At 40.1% G+C, this 15,647-nt stretch overlaps 1 protein-coding gene across 1 annotated transcript in view; it reads left to right on the top strand.

Moving 5' to 3' along the window:
- PPP6R2 (protein phosphatase 6 regulatory subunit 2) overlaps positions 1-15,647 on the top strand; it is a gene marked incomplete at its 5' end in the record, with an annotated part of 57,583 nt that overhangs the window by 17,639 nt on the left and 24,297 nt on the right. The window contains 8 exons of the mRNA XM_082003191.1: positions 363-428; positions 1,800-1,912; positions 6,852-6,965; positions 8,222-8,348; positions 8,850-9,002; positions 9,731-9,934; positions 10,589-10,653; positions 14,299-14,414. Coding sequence (XP_081859317.1) covers positions 363-428; positions 1,800-1,912; positions 6,852-6,965; positions 8,222-8,348; positions 8,850-9,002; positions 9,731-9,934; positions 10,589-10,653; positions 14,299-14,414 — 958 coding nt within the window. The remainder of the gene's footprint in view (positions 1-362; positions 429-1,799; positions 1,913-6,851; positions 6,966-8,221; positions 8,349-8,849; positions 9,003-9,730; positions 9,935-10,588; positions 10,654-14,298; positions 14,415-15,647) is intronic.

Here is a 15,647-nt window from a genome sequence, read left to right as displayed (position 1 = left end):
TCTTTAGTGTAAACAGGAGTAAGACGGTAAGAATAGGAAATGGTAGGAGAAGAACATGTTGATAATTACGCTAATGCTGCTTCAGATGAGATAGTGTTTATGACTGATCTCTTCCATGTTTTCCAAAGGTATTTAGGTTTTTAGTTCCATGGGCAGGGTGTACATACTGATGCAAGTTAAAATACAGCTCTGTCTGTGCCTAGGGGAGTTTGCATATTGCCTGTGGCTTTGATTATGAAATAGAAGGAAAGGGCTTTCCCTTCTTGAAAAACCTGTGTTATTCAAAGCTTCTTGAAGATCCTCTTACTTTGAATTCTGTGATACCAAACAAGGATTTTCTTTTCCCCTTCCTTTCCCTCCAGTGGCTTAATGAAGCAAAGATTATTCAGAGGCTTGTGGAACTGATCCATTCAAGCCAGGATGAGGACGTGAGTATGACAAGACTTTTTGTCTTTTGGGCAATGGGTCCTGTAAGGTCCAGAAGATTCTCTCTCTGTTCGGTAATGCCCAGGTGACTTATGGAAGGAGATAATCTGTGTGGATGGACATCCTGTCCTCTGGTTGCCAAGCTCAATACCAAAATATTTTGTTGTATTTTTAATCTGGTTTTTACTTATTTTACTAAAAACGTCTTAGTTCATTCTGCTGCTGCATGAGTTCATCTTGGTATCTACAGTCAGTAACTTACTAGGTTTTAAGTAGGAATCTGCTATTTAAAAACAATATTTTTAAATTAACCAGTTTGCTGTAACTTTCAATTCTTCTTACACCATAAGTAAGTAGGTATTAAGTTACAAAAGCTACAAGATGCAATTCTCGAAGCCCATGAAAAAGACATGCTCAGTATTATAAAAAAAAAAAAAATACATGTTTCTCTCTTCCCACTCCCCACCCCCTTCTTTCTTTTCTTTAAATAATTTTCACAAAACATCTGAGCCAGGAGCTCTAGGTCTGGATTTCAGTTTCCTACGCTGTCGTTTACATGTGGGTGTTGACTGCTGTCCCTGCTGCTGAGCAGGAAAAGCACCTGGAAGCGCGCTGGTCGCCAGCTGGCCTGCTTTGACTTCGATGGGGATGGGGGCATTTGTTAACGGATTCCTGTGAGTGCCAGCAGCAAAGTGAAGTGGATGGCACAGGTTTCTTTTGGTGTGGTGTTAATGCCAACAATATGATTCCCTCATCTCATCACAGCAAAAATTGCCCCTTCTGAGAGAAAAACGAGGAATTACATGCTGATTTGTATGCCTTCAGCAGCGCTATCTTAGGGGTGAATGCTAAATTACAGCGTTAAGATCTTATACGTACAGTAGCTACAGAGAGTCTTTGATTGATATCCAGAATGAGACAGTTGATTTATCAAAATACTACTTTAGAGCCTTTTAATACATAGTAATTAAATTGTAAAGGGTTTTATCAAGCCATTTATTTTTCTTCATGCAGGAAAACTCCCGAGTAGTGAGAAGTAAGAATTAAATACTTGTATTTGAAATTTGCAAGTTAACACACTTGGTCAGGAAGACAAAAAAAGAATCCTCACTTTCTGAAATCTTTTAACTGCCTTTAATTGTTAAGTTCAGGAAGACTTCCTCTTTGATTTTAAAATCTGTTAATGCTTCTAATAATTTGCATCAACATTATATTTAACAGATGAATAATCTAGAGCATGGTAACCCTTGTTCTGAAAAATTCTGATTTATTCAGTTTCTTGCATTCCCAGCTGTGTTAAATTTTCTCTGACGAGCAGAAAGAGCCCAGTTGAGATGTTAGCACTGAAATGTGCTCTATATGGTTGTTTACAGAGGCAATCAAATGCTTCGCAGACCCTGTGTGATATCATAAGATTGAGCAGAGACCAGAGCAATCAACTCCAGGATATACCTGAGCCTGATCCACTTCTCACAGCACTGGAATCGTAAGTACTCGTCAAAGGACTGTTGCTAAACTAATTGCTACTAATATTGTCACTTCCTGCTCTCTAGAGACACAAGCTATGCATGTCAAGCCTTTGCTTAACTCCTGACATTTGTGCCAACCATTTAATACTGCTTTTAAATTAATAGCATCTCCTAACCACCTCTGTTGAGATTTCTGGGTTTTGTAGCTCTGTCTGAAGGCAGGAGATGTGGGTTAATGATCCCCAAAGCTCACAGTCTAACTCGGGACAAGGTAATACTAGTGAGTATGTTAAAGTGCTCATAGTGAATTCGGAAAAAGGTGAACTGCAATGGCAATAATTGAGGGAAATCTCACAAGACAAATCCTAAAATTCCCCTGTTGACAATGTGCCTTGGTGCCAAGTGTGACTTTAGGTGCAAGGCTTCAGTCATACTAGGCCAAACTGTGGCTGTTATTCCCTGCTGATAAACGTGTTGCACCATATAGACAGATTTCAGATCAAATGTTGTGACAACAGAAGGCGTTCTTTCACTGTAGCAGCTTCCACATCACTGTGCACTTTGCTTCGTAAACCTTTGATGAGGTCTGCTCTCACACTCTCAGTGTCCTCCGGCATGCTATTTTTGGCTTCCGAGTCAAATATCAGCTGAAGATTTCTTAAGTTATGTGTTTGTCCTGGTTTTGGCTGGGGTACAGTTAATTTTCTTCCTAGTAGCTGGTATACTTCTGTGTTTTGGATTTAGTATGAGAATAATGTTGATAACACGCTGATGTTTTCAGTTGTTGCTAAGTAGTTGTAGTGCTCGTACTCAGTCAAGGACTTCTCAGCTGCCCATGCTCTGCCAGTGCGGAGGTGCACAAGGAGCTGGGAGGGGGCACAGCGAGGACAGCTGACCCAGACGGGCCAACAATTGATATGACGTTCCATTCCATATAGCATCATGCTCAGTATATAAACGGGAGTTGGCCAGAGGGCAGGAATTGCTGCTCGGGAACGGGCTATCGATCACTGGGTAGTGAGCAGTTGTTGCATTGTGCATCACTTGTTTTTGTATATTCCTTTATTAGAAGTATTATCATTATTGTTCTTATTTCCTCTTCCTTTGCTGTCCTATTAAACTGTTTTTATCTCAACCCACAAGTGTTTTTTTCCGATTGTTTCCCCCATCCCACCTGGGGCAGGGGAGGCGAGCGAGCGGCTGTGTGGTGCTTTGTTGCCGGCTGGGGCTAAACCACGAATGTTGCATGCACTTCCACAGAGAGAAGGTGATGCTGAGATACTGCTGGATACTTCACACCAAAGATTGTCTACCTGCGTATTACTTAGACTGAATTGTTAATCTCCCTGTTTTCATTCTCCAAATTTTGTTGAACCGTAAAAGAAGTAAGGCTGCACACTTTAAATGCCTCCCTTGCCCTCCTTGATCATTCAAAAAGTCATTCAATTTAGTTGTGATGTTAGGGCTAGATGGTGAGTATTCAGATCTCCTCTCTGTATACCGTCCCCGTGGATCCCTTAATACACTAGCGTTCATGCCAGCTACTTCTTTTTCCCCAAAGACCTGCCAGCTGCGTCCATCATGAGCACTCATCACGTCTCAGAAACATTGTGTAGTGCTTTAATGAGAGACGACACGTCACCACACGGATACATAGTTGATTTCATAATTTTCTACCTTCTGATTGATAAACTTTGAAGACAAGACTTGTAAATAGAGATATTATTGTCTTCCATTAGGCCTGGGAGTTTGGCTGGAAAAAGTAGAAAAGCTGTTTTAGTTCGTGTTTTGTCATGTATGCAGATGAACTTGCATAACTTACTCAAAGGTAGTCTGTTACTAAAATAATTGTAGGGAGGGGAGTCTAGTGATTTCTGTTGTTCGGAAACTGTTGGGGTGTGTTGGGTTGTTGTAAAGATGTAATCTAGTGATAAATGGCACTAGTGGATGGTTGGCAATAGAAGCATTTGTAGTATTTCAGTTTTTTAAGATACTCTTGATAGAAGGTGTTATCTTGAAAAAAGGATGAAAGGATGTTGGTGATCCCAGCTAGCGGTGCTCAGCACTTCTTTTCAGAGCCTGTGGTTGTATGTCCAGGCAACTTGAGTGAAACTTGGATGAATGTTTTTAATTTTGAGTTTGGTGGGGTGGGTTGTTTGTTTGTTTGTTTGTTTTTTGTTGTTTGTGGGGTTTTTTTTAAGATTCAGAGCTGTTCTGAGTATTCTGTAGTATTCAGAGAATTCTGTAGTATTACTGAGGGAATGTATTGGTGAGAAACTTGTGCTTTAAGAGAGTATTTTTGTTAGGAGTTATTTCCCAAACAATGTTAAATACGAGTTGTGTACCAGAAAATGTTCGTTTTTCAAGTTGAGTCTATTCCCTTGGCATTGTTTCTTTGGTCTTTATAATGTAGTTTTAAATTACTTGCGTTAGCATGTTTGCCGCTTCCTGTATTTGCTTCAAACCTAAAAACATTTACTGGAGATTCAACATGAGATTAAAACCAAAAAAGGTTCTTTTAGGCATAAAAGAACCATTTTGACAGAAAAGGGATGAAACAAGAGACTTGCAATGAATAATACACCATCTGTAACTAGGGCTTAAAATTCCTCTTTCACATGTTTTTGTTGACCCAGAGCTTTCTCAATTTATGTGGCACTGCTGTTATTTTCTCCTGATTCTGAACTGTCAGTTCATACACAAATATCGGGGGCACCTGTGGGGACAGGAGCCGATGTGTGTGGGTGAGAACAGGACGTGAATTGTGCCGCACACAAGCACTGAAAAGTCGCAGTCTCTGCAGATGTGCTTCCACAGGCTTGACATGTACCTCTGCCCCTGCAAGGAAATGCTCTTTCTTAAATACGACATTTATGCGGACGTTTATAGTCAGGCATACTCCGCCTGCAGAAATAAGGCAGATCTGGCCTTTTGTCCCATGCCCTACCGTAATATTTTCTTAGTGAATAGCAGGATGTTGGATTTTCAGTGCAGACTGCATCCCCGATTGCAGAGTCTGCAGCATCTCAGGTCTGTATCAGTTTTGAGCCCTTTAAGTTTGGAGTTGAGCCTCCAGCTTGGTCATTTCACCTGCAAAGCCCAGAAACTTTAATGAAGATCATGGTTCGGTGTGGTGGGCCGTGGAGAACACGGTGCTTTTAGATGGTCTCAGTAGTTTTAGACTTTCTCAGTAGTTTCGGGGAGGAATGTGGAACCCTGCTGTGTGTGGGGCAGAAGATTACTGCCCCTGGTCTTTCTCATGAAAGCCTCTCTGCCTCTCGTGGTATAATTTGAGCAAGTTTCCTTGTTTATACAGAGAATTATACCAAGCTGCAATTTGAAATTTGGCTCATACTTTACTCAGACTGTCTTCAGCTTTGTCCCCCTCTCCCTCCCAGTCACCCTCACTTCGCTGGTGTTCTCTGTGTATGCGCTTTGGATGTTTTCAAGCACTACCTGTAAATTCCAGGAGATAAAAATGTTTTTGCACTTTCAAAAAGCATTTCTAGGAGTCATTATACCACTTCACTGCTTAGAAGAAAAAATATTTTGAAAGAAAGTGATTTTTTGCACAATTTGCCTTTCTCCTGAAGGTCACATCTCTTACTTTTCTTGGTCAATTTTTCTAGGCATTACTGTTAACCTTTTTTGATCTTCGGATAACTTTTATTAATCTATGAATCATGAATTAATGATCAGCTAGTGCAGCAAGAAGGAGCCGTGATCAGGGTTACAGAATAAATATCAAATCTAGATTTTCAATAACTGTTGCCCATATGCAATAAAAATGCATTCAGTTAATCACGGTAAACTGCTACTTCTTTTTCCTGACTGCCTCTTGTGCTTGATGGAATGCATTTAGATGCTACTTATTAAAATAATTTTGTCTCGTGTATTATTCATGTATTTTACATTTTTATCTCATATTTTATGTATACAGCTGTAAATGAGATTTTTCCAAACGTTAGAAAATAGTAAAAATTAGACTGTGAACTTGAGTAATACTAGTTTTAGCTGGACATGACTTAGCAAGTCAAGAAAGGCACTTGATGAATACTGGATTTTGGAAAACTGTCATTAACATCTGCAGAATTAGCATGGGAAAAGAACCTGGATACAGAGGTGGAAGCAGGCACTGCTGCAGTCAAGTAACTGTAGATGGGTACAGTGCCAGCCTGAACCTCGTATTCCGCATGGCAAAGAGCAGAGAGAAAAGTGTGCTGTTACCTTTGTGCTAATTATTCTTCAATTCTAAGGCTGTGACAGAAAAATTTTTAATGCTAGAAAAGACCAATGTCATTATTCATTGTGCCTCCCACAGTCTTCAACGCTTCACTTGGCCATCCCTCCACCTGGCCTCAAATCTGTCAGTATTTGGAAGGCATGTTATCGTGGCTTAAGGGCTCAAAGAAATGGTGCATTGATTAGAATATTTCAAGGAGATAATAGCTAAGACTACTAAAAGTGTGCATATTATTTACAGCGTGCATTCGTTGGCCTCTGTTTCCTAGTCCTGGATCTTACTGAACCAGGCAAATTATAAGGGTCAACTTCCACTGCTGTCTTTCTTCTGTGATTCTGATGGATAATTTTAGACTATCAACTAATAGCTTCATATTGTCTTTAATAAATTGACTGGGTTAATACTTGGATTGTCTTCCAGTTTATAACTAAGAGGTATATCCTGTTGATAAAGGAGGACAACAATTTCATTTAGAGTGTGGGTGTTTATAACTGGGTCTTGCCTTAGTGATGAGTAATCAAGGTCAGAAACCTGGTGTAGAACCGTACTTGTCATGTGAGACTTGAGAGGAATGTCTTTATTCTTTCTAAAAAAAAGAAAAAAAAAATTGCAGCCTTTTTTCCAGAAGACCCAGAAGTGGATATTTTGTGATTAAAGCAACTGCCATGTACTTCTAATTCTTATACGGCTAATCTGTGTGCGTTGATCAACAGGCAGGAATGTGTGGAGCAACTCTTGAAGAATATGTTTGATGGAGAACAAACTGAAAATTGCATAGTGAATGGAACACAAGTTCTTCTGACATTGCTGGAAACAAGGCGCTCTGGGTAAGTTAGCACTTGCTTCTCTAGCAAGAACAATTTTAGCTCCAATCTAGTTTCACTTAGACAAAAAAGGACATTTTTTGGCCTGGTGTGGAGTGCTGTCTAGAAATGGGTGCAAGAAAAGCTGTTTTGGTTTTTGATTCTGTGATCTGTACCTCGCAGCGGCTGTACCAGTTGGCAACTGGGCCCTGCTGTGGGCTCTCCTAGTTCTCTTGCATGTGTATAGCAAAGTCTTGTCTGTACTATCAGAGATCTTACAACAGAATGTGTGCAGAGTGGGGGAGTAAATGGTAAATACATCATGCATAATTCGTGTGATGATCTGTGCATGCATGTATATATATATATGGCTCTATAGTTTTAATTTTGTTTTTTTAAAATTATACTCCCCTTTTATTTCTTTTTATGGAGATAGAGGAGAGAAAAGGCAAAAAGAAGTTCTGGGGAGGAAGGGAGACACTGAAAATCTCAATTTCTAAAAAAGGAGAAAATACGGAAGAGTGAAGGAGATAATGGAAGATTAGGAAGAGGTACTGGAGAGAGCGACACAAGATGGCACTGGGCAAACAAGTTACTAGTCAAGAAGTCATTTGCAGAGTTAAAACTGAAAAGCTGAGATACCAACTTCACTGTGTCTTGTGCCCAGGATCTCTGAAGATTTATGAGTTGGACGCTTAGGGGTTCCTATCTAGCCCATTCCTGCCTTGCTGGAGTTACATTCCGTTACCAAAATGAAAGGGTTTCTTTTATTCCTATGTGAGACACTGTTGTTGGAAGGAGTTAGTAATAGTTGTTGTAATTTACTGCTTGCCAGTAAAGAGGCACGATTATGAGCACAGCTACATGCCTGCTCGAGGTTTTCATCAGTTAGTATATTTATGTACATCTTTCTGAACACTTGTGGAAGGTTTATGGTTTTTAACAAACGTTTATAGTTAACTCATGCTGTTGTAATTTACTTTTCAAATGTTTGGCAAGTTTTAAAAGCCAGGAAGCACTTCAGTAGTTTGTGTTTCAGCTCTGCAGACAGCTTATTCTCTGTCTTCCCACTCATCTCGTTCACAGTTTTGATTATGTGAATATCATCTTGTAAATGCTATATTAATACAATATAGTTATACAAGTATATTCAGTAGCTGGAAATTATTTTTGATATTCATGGTTATTTTTCAAGAGGAAATTACCAACATGGACAATGTGACTGGAGACCTTTTTAAAATTTTGTCAAATCTTAACTGTTGTGCTTTTCTTCTTTACAGAGTGGAAGGACTGATGGACTCATACACTCAGGGATTTGAAAGGTCTTACACTGTCAATAGCAGCATCTTACATGGTATTGAACCAAGGCTAAAGGATTTCCACCAGTTGCTGCTCAGCCCTCCCAAGGTAAAGCATCTCAGCCTTTCTCAGGAGCAAATGGCTCCTGACCTGCATTTCAGGGTTTCCCTTTCCCAGTACACAGGCTTCCTGGATCTTTTCTGAAAGCTCCATAAGCTGAAACAGGCAACGTCTTTTGAGGAAAAATTCACGCTTAAAGTTTGTAATTCAGGAGCTTAGGGACTAGGCAGTAGGAATTTTGAAGCCATTGTATTTGAGTAAAACCAAGAAGCAGAGGTATGTTGAGACTGGTGGCTTGTGTAAAGATGGTTAAGGGGTAAAGAGCAAAGAACTTTTAGTTAGTGGATATCTTGATTTTAATCTTCAGTTTTGGAAGTAACAGCCTACACTGGTTGCACGACACTGTCCTCTCTGTGGGAAGGTGATTTAGGCTTACCTGCCGAGAATGTTTATGGAATGAACTAGTTATGTTTAGTCAAATCATTGTGCGTATACACGTGAGGGAATGTTGAGCTCCATTGAGGTACGCGTTATCTGTTTCTCTGATAGAAAACAGCAATCCTGACTACAATTGGTGTCTTGGAGGAGCCACTGGGGAATGCTCGTCTTCACGGATCTCGTCTAATAGCTGCTCTGCTTCACACAAACACTCCCAGTATTAATCAGGAACTATGCAGACTCAGTACCATGAATTTATTACTTGTGAGTAATACAGTGTGACACTGAATGGGGAGAGGGGGAATAGCTTTAAACTGGGAACGTTTTTGCTTTCCCTTTCATCTCTTCAGTGCAAGGTAGTTTGTTTCATGTGTGCCAGTGTCTAATTACTTTTCTAGTCTGCTGAAAGTAGGAACATCCGACGTGAGAATAGCTTCTGTAATGCAAATACAGTTGCTTAGTATTTTGAACTGAACCTCATGCTTCAGATCTATTGTTATAATAGTTTAGTAGTGTGTATGCAAAATAGTGGTTATTCAGAAAGCTTGGCTATGCTGTGTATATCAGCTCTCGCAATACTAAAAGTTGATCATTTTATCTAGCTGTGAACAGGAACGTGTTCTGAAAACTGCCAATATTACCTGGGTAGTCTTTCAGAAAATTATTTTTATACTTAGAAATTATTTAATTAGTATTTTTCTTATGATTAATTCAGGCACAGAATACATAACTTTTGTTTCAGTGTGTCCGTGCTGTGAGCCCTGGCTGCGTATGAGAGTATTTCCAATGTGCTCAGTTTATTGGAAAGTATATGTTACAGCAGAGCAAACAGAGCACGTTCAACTATAAGTGGATGCTGGGGCATATAAGTAAAATTGTTTTAGTGGAACTGCTGATTAAAAAACTAGTTGGGCAGTGTTCTAATATCATTAGATTGTTAAAAATGGGAAGATGTATCTAGAGTAAATTCTTTTGTTTCTCATTTTTTCCAGGACTTATTTTTTAAGTACACATGGAATAACTTTTTGCATTTCCAAGTGGAATTGTCCATAGCAGCTATTCTCTCACACTCTGTGCAAGAGGGAAAAACTACTACTAATGACCTAGAAAGCAAAGAAGAGGTGCTGAATGGAAATGTGGCCACAGAGAACTTAGAGACTCCGGAAAACAATACCGAGAATATCATGGTTACTCATGTAAGTCTGGTCATGTCACCTGAGAATTTTAGACTGATTGATTCAGTCTGCATATGCATTAACAAGAAAATGGTGTGATGAACTGTTCAAGAGCATGCAGTTTATTTAAAAGTGTCTAGCTATAACTCAGTTCTGTCAGTTCTGGATGGAAGTGTATTTGCTCTTGTACATTTGTTTTTAGTATCCAATTACAAAATAAACATACCACCCATCTTGTTTAATGGGCTTGTGAATCCATTTCTATTAATTTTTTTGGGGGGTGGGGGGAAGATGCATATAAACTTTGGACAAAAAAAATAGTAACTACAACTAGCTAACTACATTTTAGCTTCTGCATTGTGGCCCTAATGATGAAAAACTTTTTCTTCTGTTTGTAAAATGACAACAATGTTCTTCATTACTGCTCATGTGAAGCCCAAGAGCGGCTGGAGATGTTTATAGGTATTGCTGTTTTCCCTGGATCCTCTGAGAAAAAAATTGAGACAGAAGAAACTTGAGCTCTTGGGAAAGATAAGTGCTGAACTTTAAGTTCCTGTTCAGTAGGAGTGAAGGAATGGACAAAAGTAACTCTAGTTCAGTACAGACTTCCTAAGGCATGAGTCTTACTTTGGCAAACTTTTGAAATGTTCTTCCTATCTCTTTTTTTTCCTCTAGCTGTTCCAGAAATGCTGCCTAGTGCAAAGGATATTGGATGCCTGGGAAGCCAATGACAAAATACAGTAAGGGATTTTGGGTTCAGAAGGCCCTTGTTCCAGGGCTGCAGATTTAGAATTGAGTTACTGAATGGAATTATTGCCTTGAAATATCATTTCAGTTATTTGGATAATTTATGATTTAATGGTGTCTAAAATTATTTGGATTTTGATGGTGATTTGGAATTAGGATTATTTGCATGTTAAAAACCAAATTTACCAAATAATATAATTTATAAATAATATAATGTAAAGCATGTAATTTGAAAGCATGATTTTTTTTTTTTTAAATATGTATAACATCTCAACCCAAAGACATGATCTGCTTCTTTCTTACTTTCTCAGGAAATTACGTAGCGTATTAAATTTTTCCTTTTTTTTTTTAAATGCATAATTATAATTATATCCTCCTTAGAGTGAGCAGCTGTGTGGAAACTGAGGTGGGCAAGCATTTTTGCCCCAGATTTGCCCCACATTTAATATCCTAACTTTATAAAACATTTGGATTTCATACTGATTGCAATGATTATAAGAACTAAATAATTAAAAAAAACCCAACATATTGAAGTGAAAATATTATCTAGGTTTCTGTTTCTTTGTCCATCTAAATGTTTTGGTCATCCCTCACTATTTTGAGCTCTTTATGGCTTCAAAGTGCTTTGTAGTACCACTGTAATTATTTTCGGCTTACTGTCAGGCCATAATTGGTGGGTTTGGCTTTTGGTTTGATTTTGTTGTTTGGTGTTGGTTGTTTTGTTGTTGTTTTTTCCTGCTGGCAACCCCTTGAGCTGTTGATTACAAATTTTACTGATAGTTTCATTGCACAACCATTACTGTGCACAGTTTTGTAGGTAACAGAAGTATCTGTGGTTGCTGCTTAAAAGTTTTTCCTAATTAAATTAGATAGGAACTAGAGCTCATACATATTTCATGCCAAACAATTCCAGTCACCACACTGGAAAGAATTTTAATGGCAAGAAAAAAAATACCGAGTTTAACAAGAGGTATCTTGGATGGGGTGCTTTAAGAAGTTTGAGTTTTTACAAAGATTATTGTTTGCACTCAGTGAGGAGATGGAGTCAAGTACTGGGAGCGCCAGGGTCAGAGATTCCAAACTGAGAGTTTAGGAATTAATTCTTAAAAATTATCAGCAAGAATGGTGGTAATGTATTTTCCTATTGGAACATGGAATTTCTCCTTGGGTTCTCTTAGTTTTGGTTATTCCATGTGTTCTTGATGAAGGACTTTTGTAACTACTAGAATTTAACTTCTCCATAACCCACCTAATTCTTTTACTGCAGTCCATTTGATCTGCCTAGGTAATTAGAATTTAAAATAAAGTCAGTCTGGTCCTCAGTGTGAGTTTATAGGAAACAGCAGTTTACTGTAGCACATCTTTGTCTTCCTATTCATGTAAATGCAGTAACCACCGATTGTGGCATGGTTGATAAAAAGTATTTGAAAGTGTTGAAATCCAAGTTAATTTTGCATGTTTGGCTGCAGTCCAGCAGTGTGTGAAGGACTGCTCAACTCAAACAGATGTTGTATCGGTCCTCCCAGAGTACACAACCGAAGAAGGCAGATACAACATTGCTGTACACTGCTTTTGTCACCGTACACTTTAAAAGTTTGAGAAAGTTGAGCTTTGCAAGTTTGCTGAAAACCATACCTGTTTCTAGAGAGCAGTAGGACAGTGCTGCTGGCTGTGTCAGGGCTGTGTCCCTTCGCCCCACCTACCCATGGGCTTTGTCCTCCAGAGCTCTTGTGCAGCTCTTGGGGGCCCTCGTGAAGTGGAACCTGCCTCTGGCTCTGCCTGCGTGGTCCTGTGGGTACCTGGGAACGCCGTGCTACCGGTGCCCTGCTGCAGGCGGGCTCCGACCCAAGGACGGTGATGCCGGGGAGTGGCTCTGGGCTCGCAGCAGGACCGGTGCAGCCGAGGCACCCAGCAGTAGCAGTGCCGTGGAGCTGGGCTGGGGCTCTTTGCTCTCTCCTGGTGGTTTGGGGTGCGAAAGACATTGCCACGAGCCTGTGTGCAAAGGGCTGTACGTTAGCATTGGAACTCATTTCCAGGTGTTCGTTTTATTTGAATAGTTCTAAACCCTGAATTTGGGGGTAGAGTGCTGTTCTTACTGTAGGACATATGTTCAGGTACAGTTTGTATTGGCTTTATACTCTGTTTTTTGATACGGGAACACATGGAGGGGTAAGGTGGGTTTTTTCCCAAACTGTCTGGTCTCCTCACCTGCATATGTTCAGCTCCAACATAGGGGAAAGCCTGAGATAATTTCAGTATAAACTTATCCCTTCTAGAGATTCAGGAGGTGACGATTACACTTCTCAAGGGGTGTGGAGGTCATTTAAAAAAAAAAGCTTAAAAATGTATCTGTAACTGCATGTGATCAGGAGAGCTGATACTGCCTGAAGTATTTTTATTGCTGTATTCGACCTGTCAGGTTAGACCGGGGCACACAAATCCCCCGAGCAAGGCTAGAGAAGAACTTCCATGAGCGCAGTGTACCGCCTCAAAATTAGTTCTGATGTATTTAGTGTCTTCCTCTCTCCCAAGGAAAAATGAAATTAAAGTCTTTATGATGTGTCGGCTGTATTAGCATCTGGGAAAGAAACCTTTGTTTTACAGCTGGAGACTTAGTAATATGAGGTGGAAGCTTCTTGTCATCCTATTTGTAAGGGTTTTGTTTTCATTTACTTGGATTCTGACCCACCAGTTTTATTTGTAAATGGTGACTTGAGTCAACCTTGCATGCTCCTTGTGCTACATCAAGAAATAATAATTTCTGAATTGGACTTCAGGATTTGGGGTACATTAATGTGCGTCATGTCACAATGAATAATAGGATTGTACGTAAGAGTTTTGTCTGGGTTTCTTTTCAGCACCTGCCAGTTTAACGGCAGAAATGCTGTTTCTGAACATGATGCTGTGAAATTTCTTCCCAGAAATCTGCCACTAGGGTTTAGATGTTTCTTCCCAAATCTAATCAATCCTTTTTTGGATACTGTAGAAAGCAGAATTATTTCAGGCTCTTCATCCCTTGACTTTTAGATTGCTGCTTTGCTATCCAGTGAAGATTCAAATAAAAGTGACTTAGAGACTGCTTGGACTTAGTGTTGGCTTCTTATATGTTTTTTTGTAAGGGGGAAATCTAATGGTTGTAGATTAGTGTCTTTTTGTTCTCTTGAATTCATCTGCTTAATACTTCAATTGCAAGTAAAACTCTAAAGCTTTTTCAGTAGTAGTAATGTAAATTCTTATTGCTGTGAGTTTTCTTTAGTGGAAATTGTAACCAGATTATTTCTGCAGTGGTCTTTCAGTGTACTTGATTAGCTTACTCTTTGTAACTGGCTTAAATTTTATTCAGCGTGTTCTGAACTGAATGAGTGATCTCTGCCCGCTCAATACATGAAAAAATGCAGAAAGGTTCATTTGTTCTGGGTAAACTCATCCTGTGCCCTGCCTGCACGAGCAGGAGCGTTCCTGCTGATTCTCTGACACATCTTCTGTGCTAACCCTGCCCGGAATACTGTGTACGTATGTCGGACCACTGCAACAGCGGGGGGGCTCATAGCATGTCTAGGCTATGAAAGCGGTTACGACTGTGACCCCGGGATTCCTGGTACCTGATGATATTGCTACTGGCTGTTTTCTCTTTTCAGGGCAGAAGGTGGAATGAGGCGAGGCAATATGGGCCACCTCACCCGGATAGCCAATGCTGTAGTACAGAATATGGAGAAGGGCCCCATGCAGACTCAAATCAGTGAGTTCATTAAAGGTACATGCTCCTTTCTCCATTCCTTCCTTCCCCCTCCTTGATTAAATAGCCCTTGTAAGCCTTTTGGAAAGACTTCTATTGTGTGTGTTTCGTGAGGGTCCCTTATTATAATGAAAAGAATTTCCAGTTAAATATCGCAGTCTCCTATAGCTCAAAAAACCTAGGCCAAATTTGGTTGCTCTTTGTTTTCATACAATTACATTGAAATTGTTGGAACCTCGTTTTTGCAACCAGAGGCTGAAGGTATCCTTTTTGTGCTAAAGAATGTGTCTTTTCTTCCGGATTTATGTGTGCATTTATAGTGCTTATTTACAGCGTTCTAGGGTGGTGTTTAAGTGGTGTTTCTATACTTCCTCATTGTTATACCTGAGAGGAAGAGAGACACCAGAGTAAATGACCACAGAGGCCCTACACCTCCGCTGTCAGAGATATTCACGTTGCCAGCTTTGTCCATCGTATCTTCATTGGACTTTATTTTGAGAACTATTTCTGTCTGACATTTTTGTGTGAGAGGAAATAAGATTTTCCATCTGCATCTATTAAGGGAAACAACGAGCACAAATATGTCTTGAGTTTCCATTTTTTGGCTTCTGATGAGCGTATCAAATGGTAATATAGTAACTTGATGTGTTGTCATATCTACATTAAAATTGAGAAGTTATAAATACATTAGTAAAGACTGAAAGTTTCACAAGTCACGGTTATTTCTCTCTGTTGTTTTACTGTACTGGGTCTGGTGGGGATGAAGATAACTTTTCTCATAGCAGCCGTGCGGTGCTGTTTTGGATCCGTGACTGAAATGGTGTTGATAACACACCAGTGTTTAGTGCTTGCACTGTGCAAGCGCTGCTCAGCCAAGGCTTTTTCTTTTACCCACTCTGTCCCACCCCGGGGACAAGAGGCTGGGAAGGGACGCAGCCAGGAGAGCGGACCTGGAGTGACTGAAGGGCTGTTCCCTGCCCTATACTCAGCAGTAGGAACTGGGGGGACGATCTTTCCAAGGTGGCTCTTGCGCAGAGACTGGCTGAGCATCAGTCTGCTGGTGGGAGGCGGTGAGCGAGTGCCTTCGCATCACTTGGTTTGGGGTTTTTTTCCTCTTTTCTCCACTTACCAAACTTTGTCTCAACCCATGAGTTTTTCTTGCTTACGGTTTTCCAGTTCTCTCTCCTGTCTTGTCTGGGGTGTGGAGTGAGCGAGCAGCTGGGTGGGCGCTTAGTTGCTGGCTGGGGTCAA

This window comes from Phaethon aethereus (genome assembly GCF_964289735.1).
Source record: "Phaethon aethereus genome assembly, chromosome: 1".
NCBI classification, from domain to species: Eukaryota; Metazoa; Chordata; class Aves; order Phaethontiformes; family Phaethontidae; genus Phaethon; species Phaethon aethereus.
The sequence above is the reverse complement of the archived record's forward strand: the minus strand, read 5'-3'. Positions and strand labels throughout refer to the sequence as shown.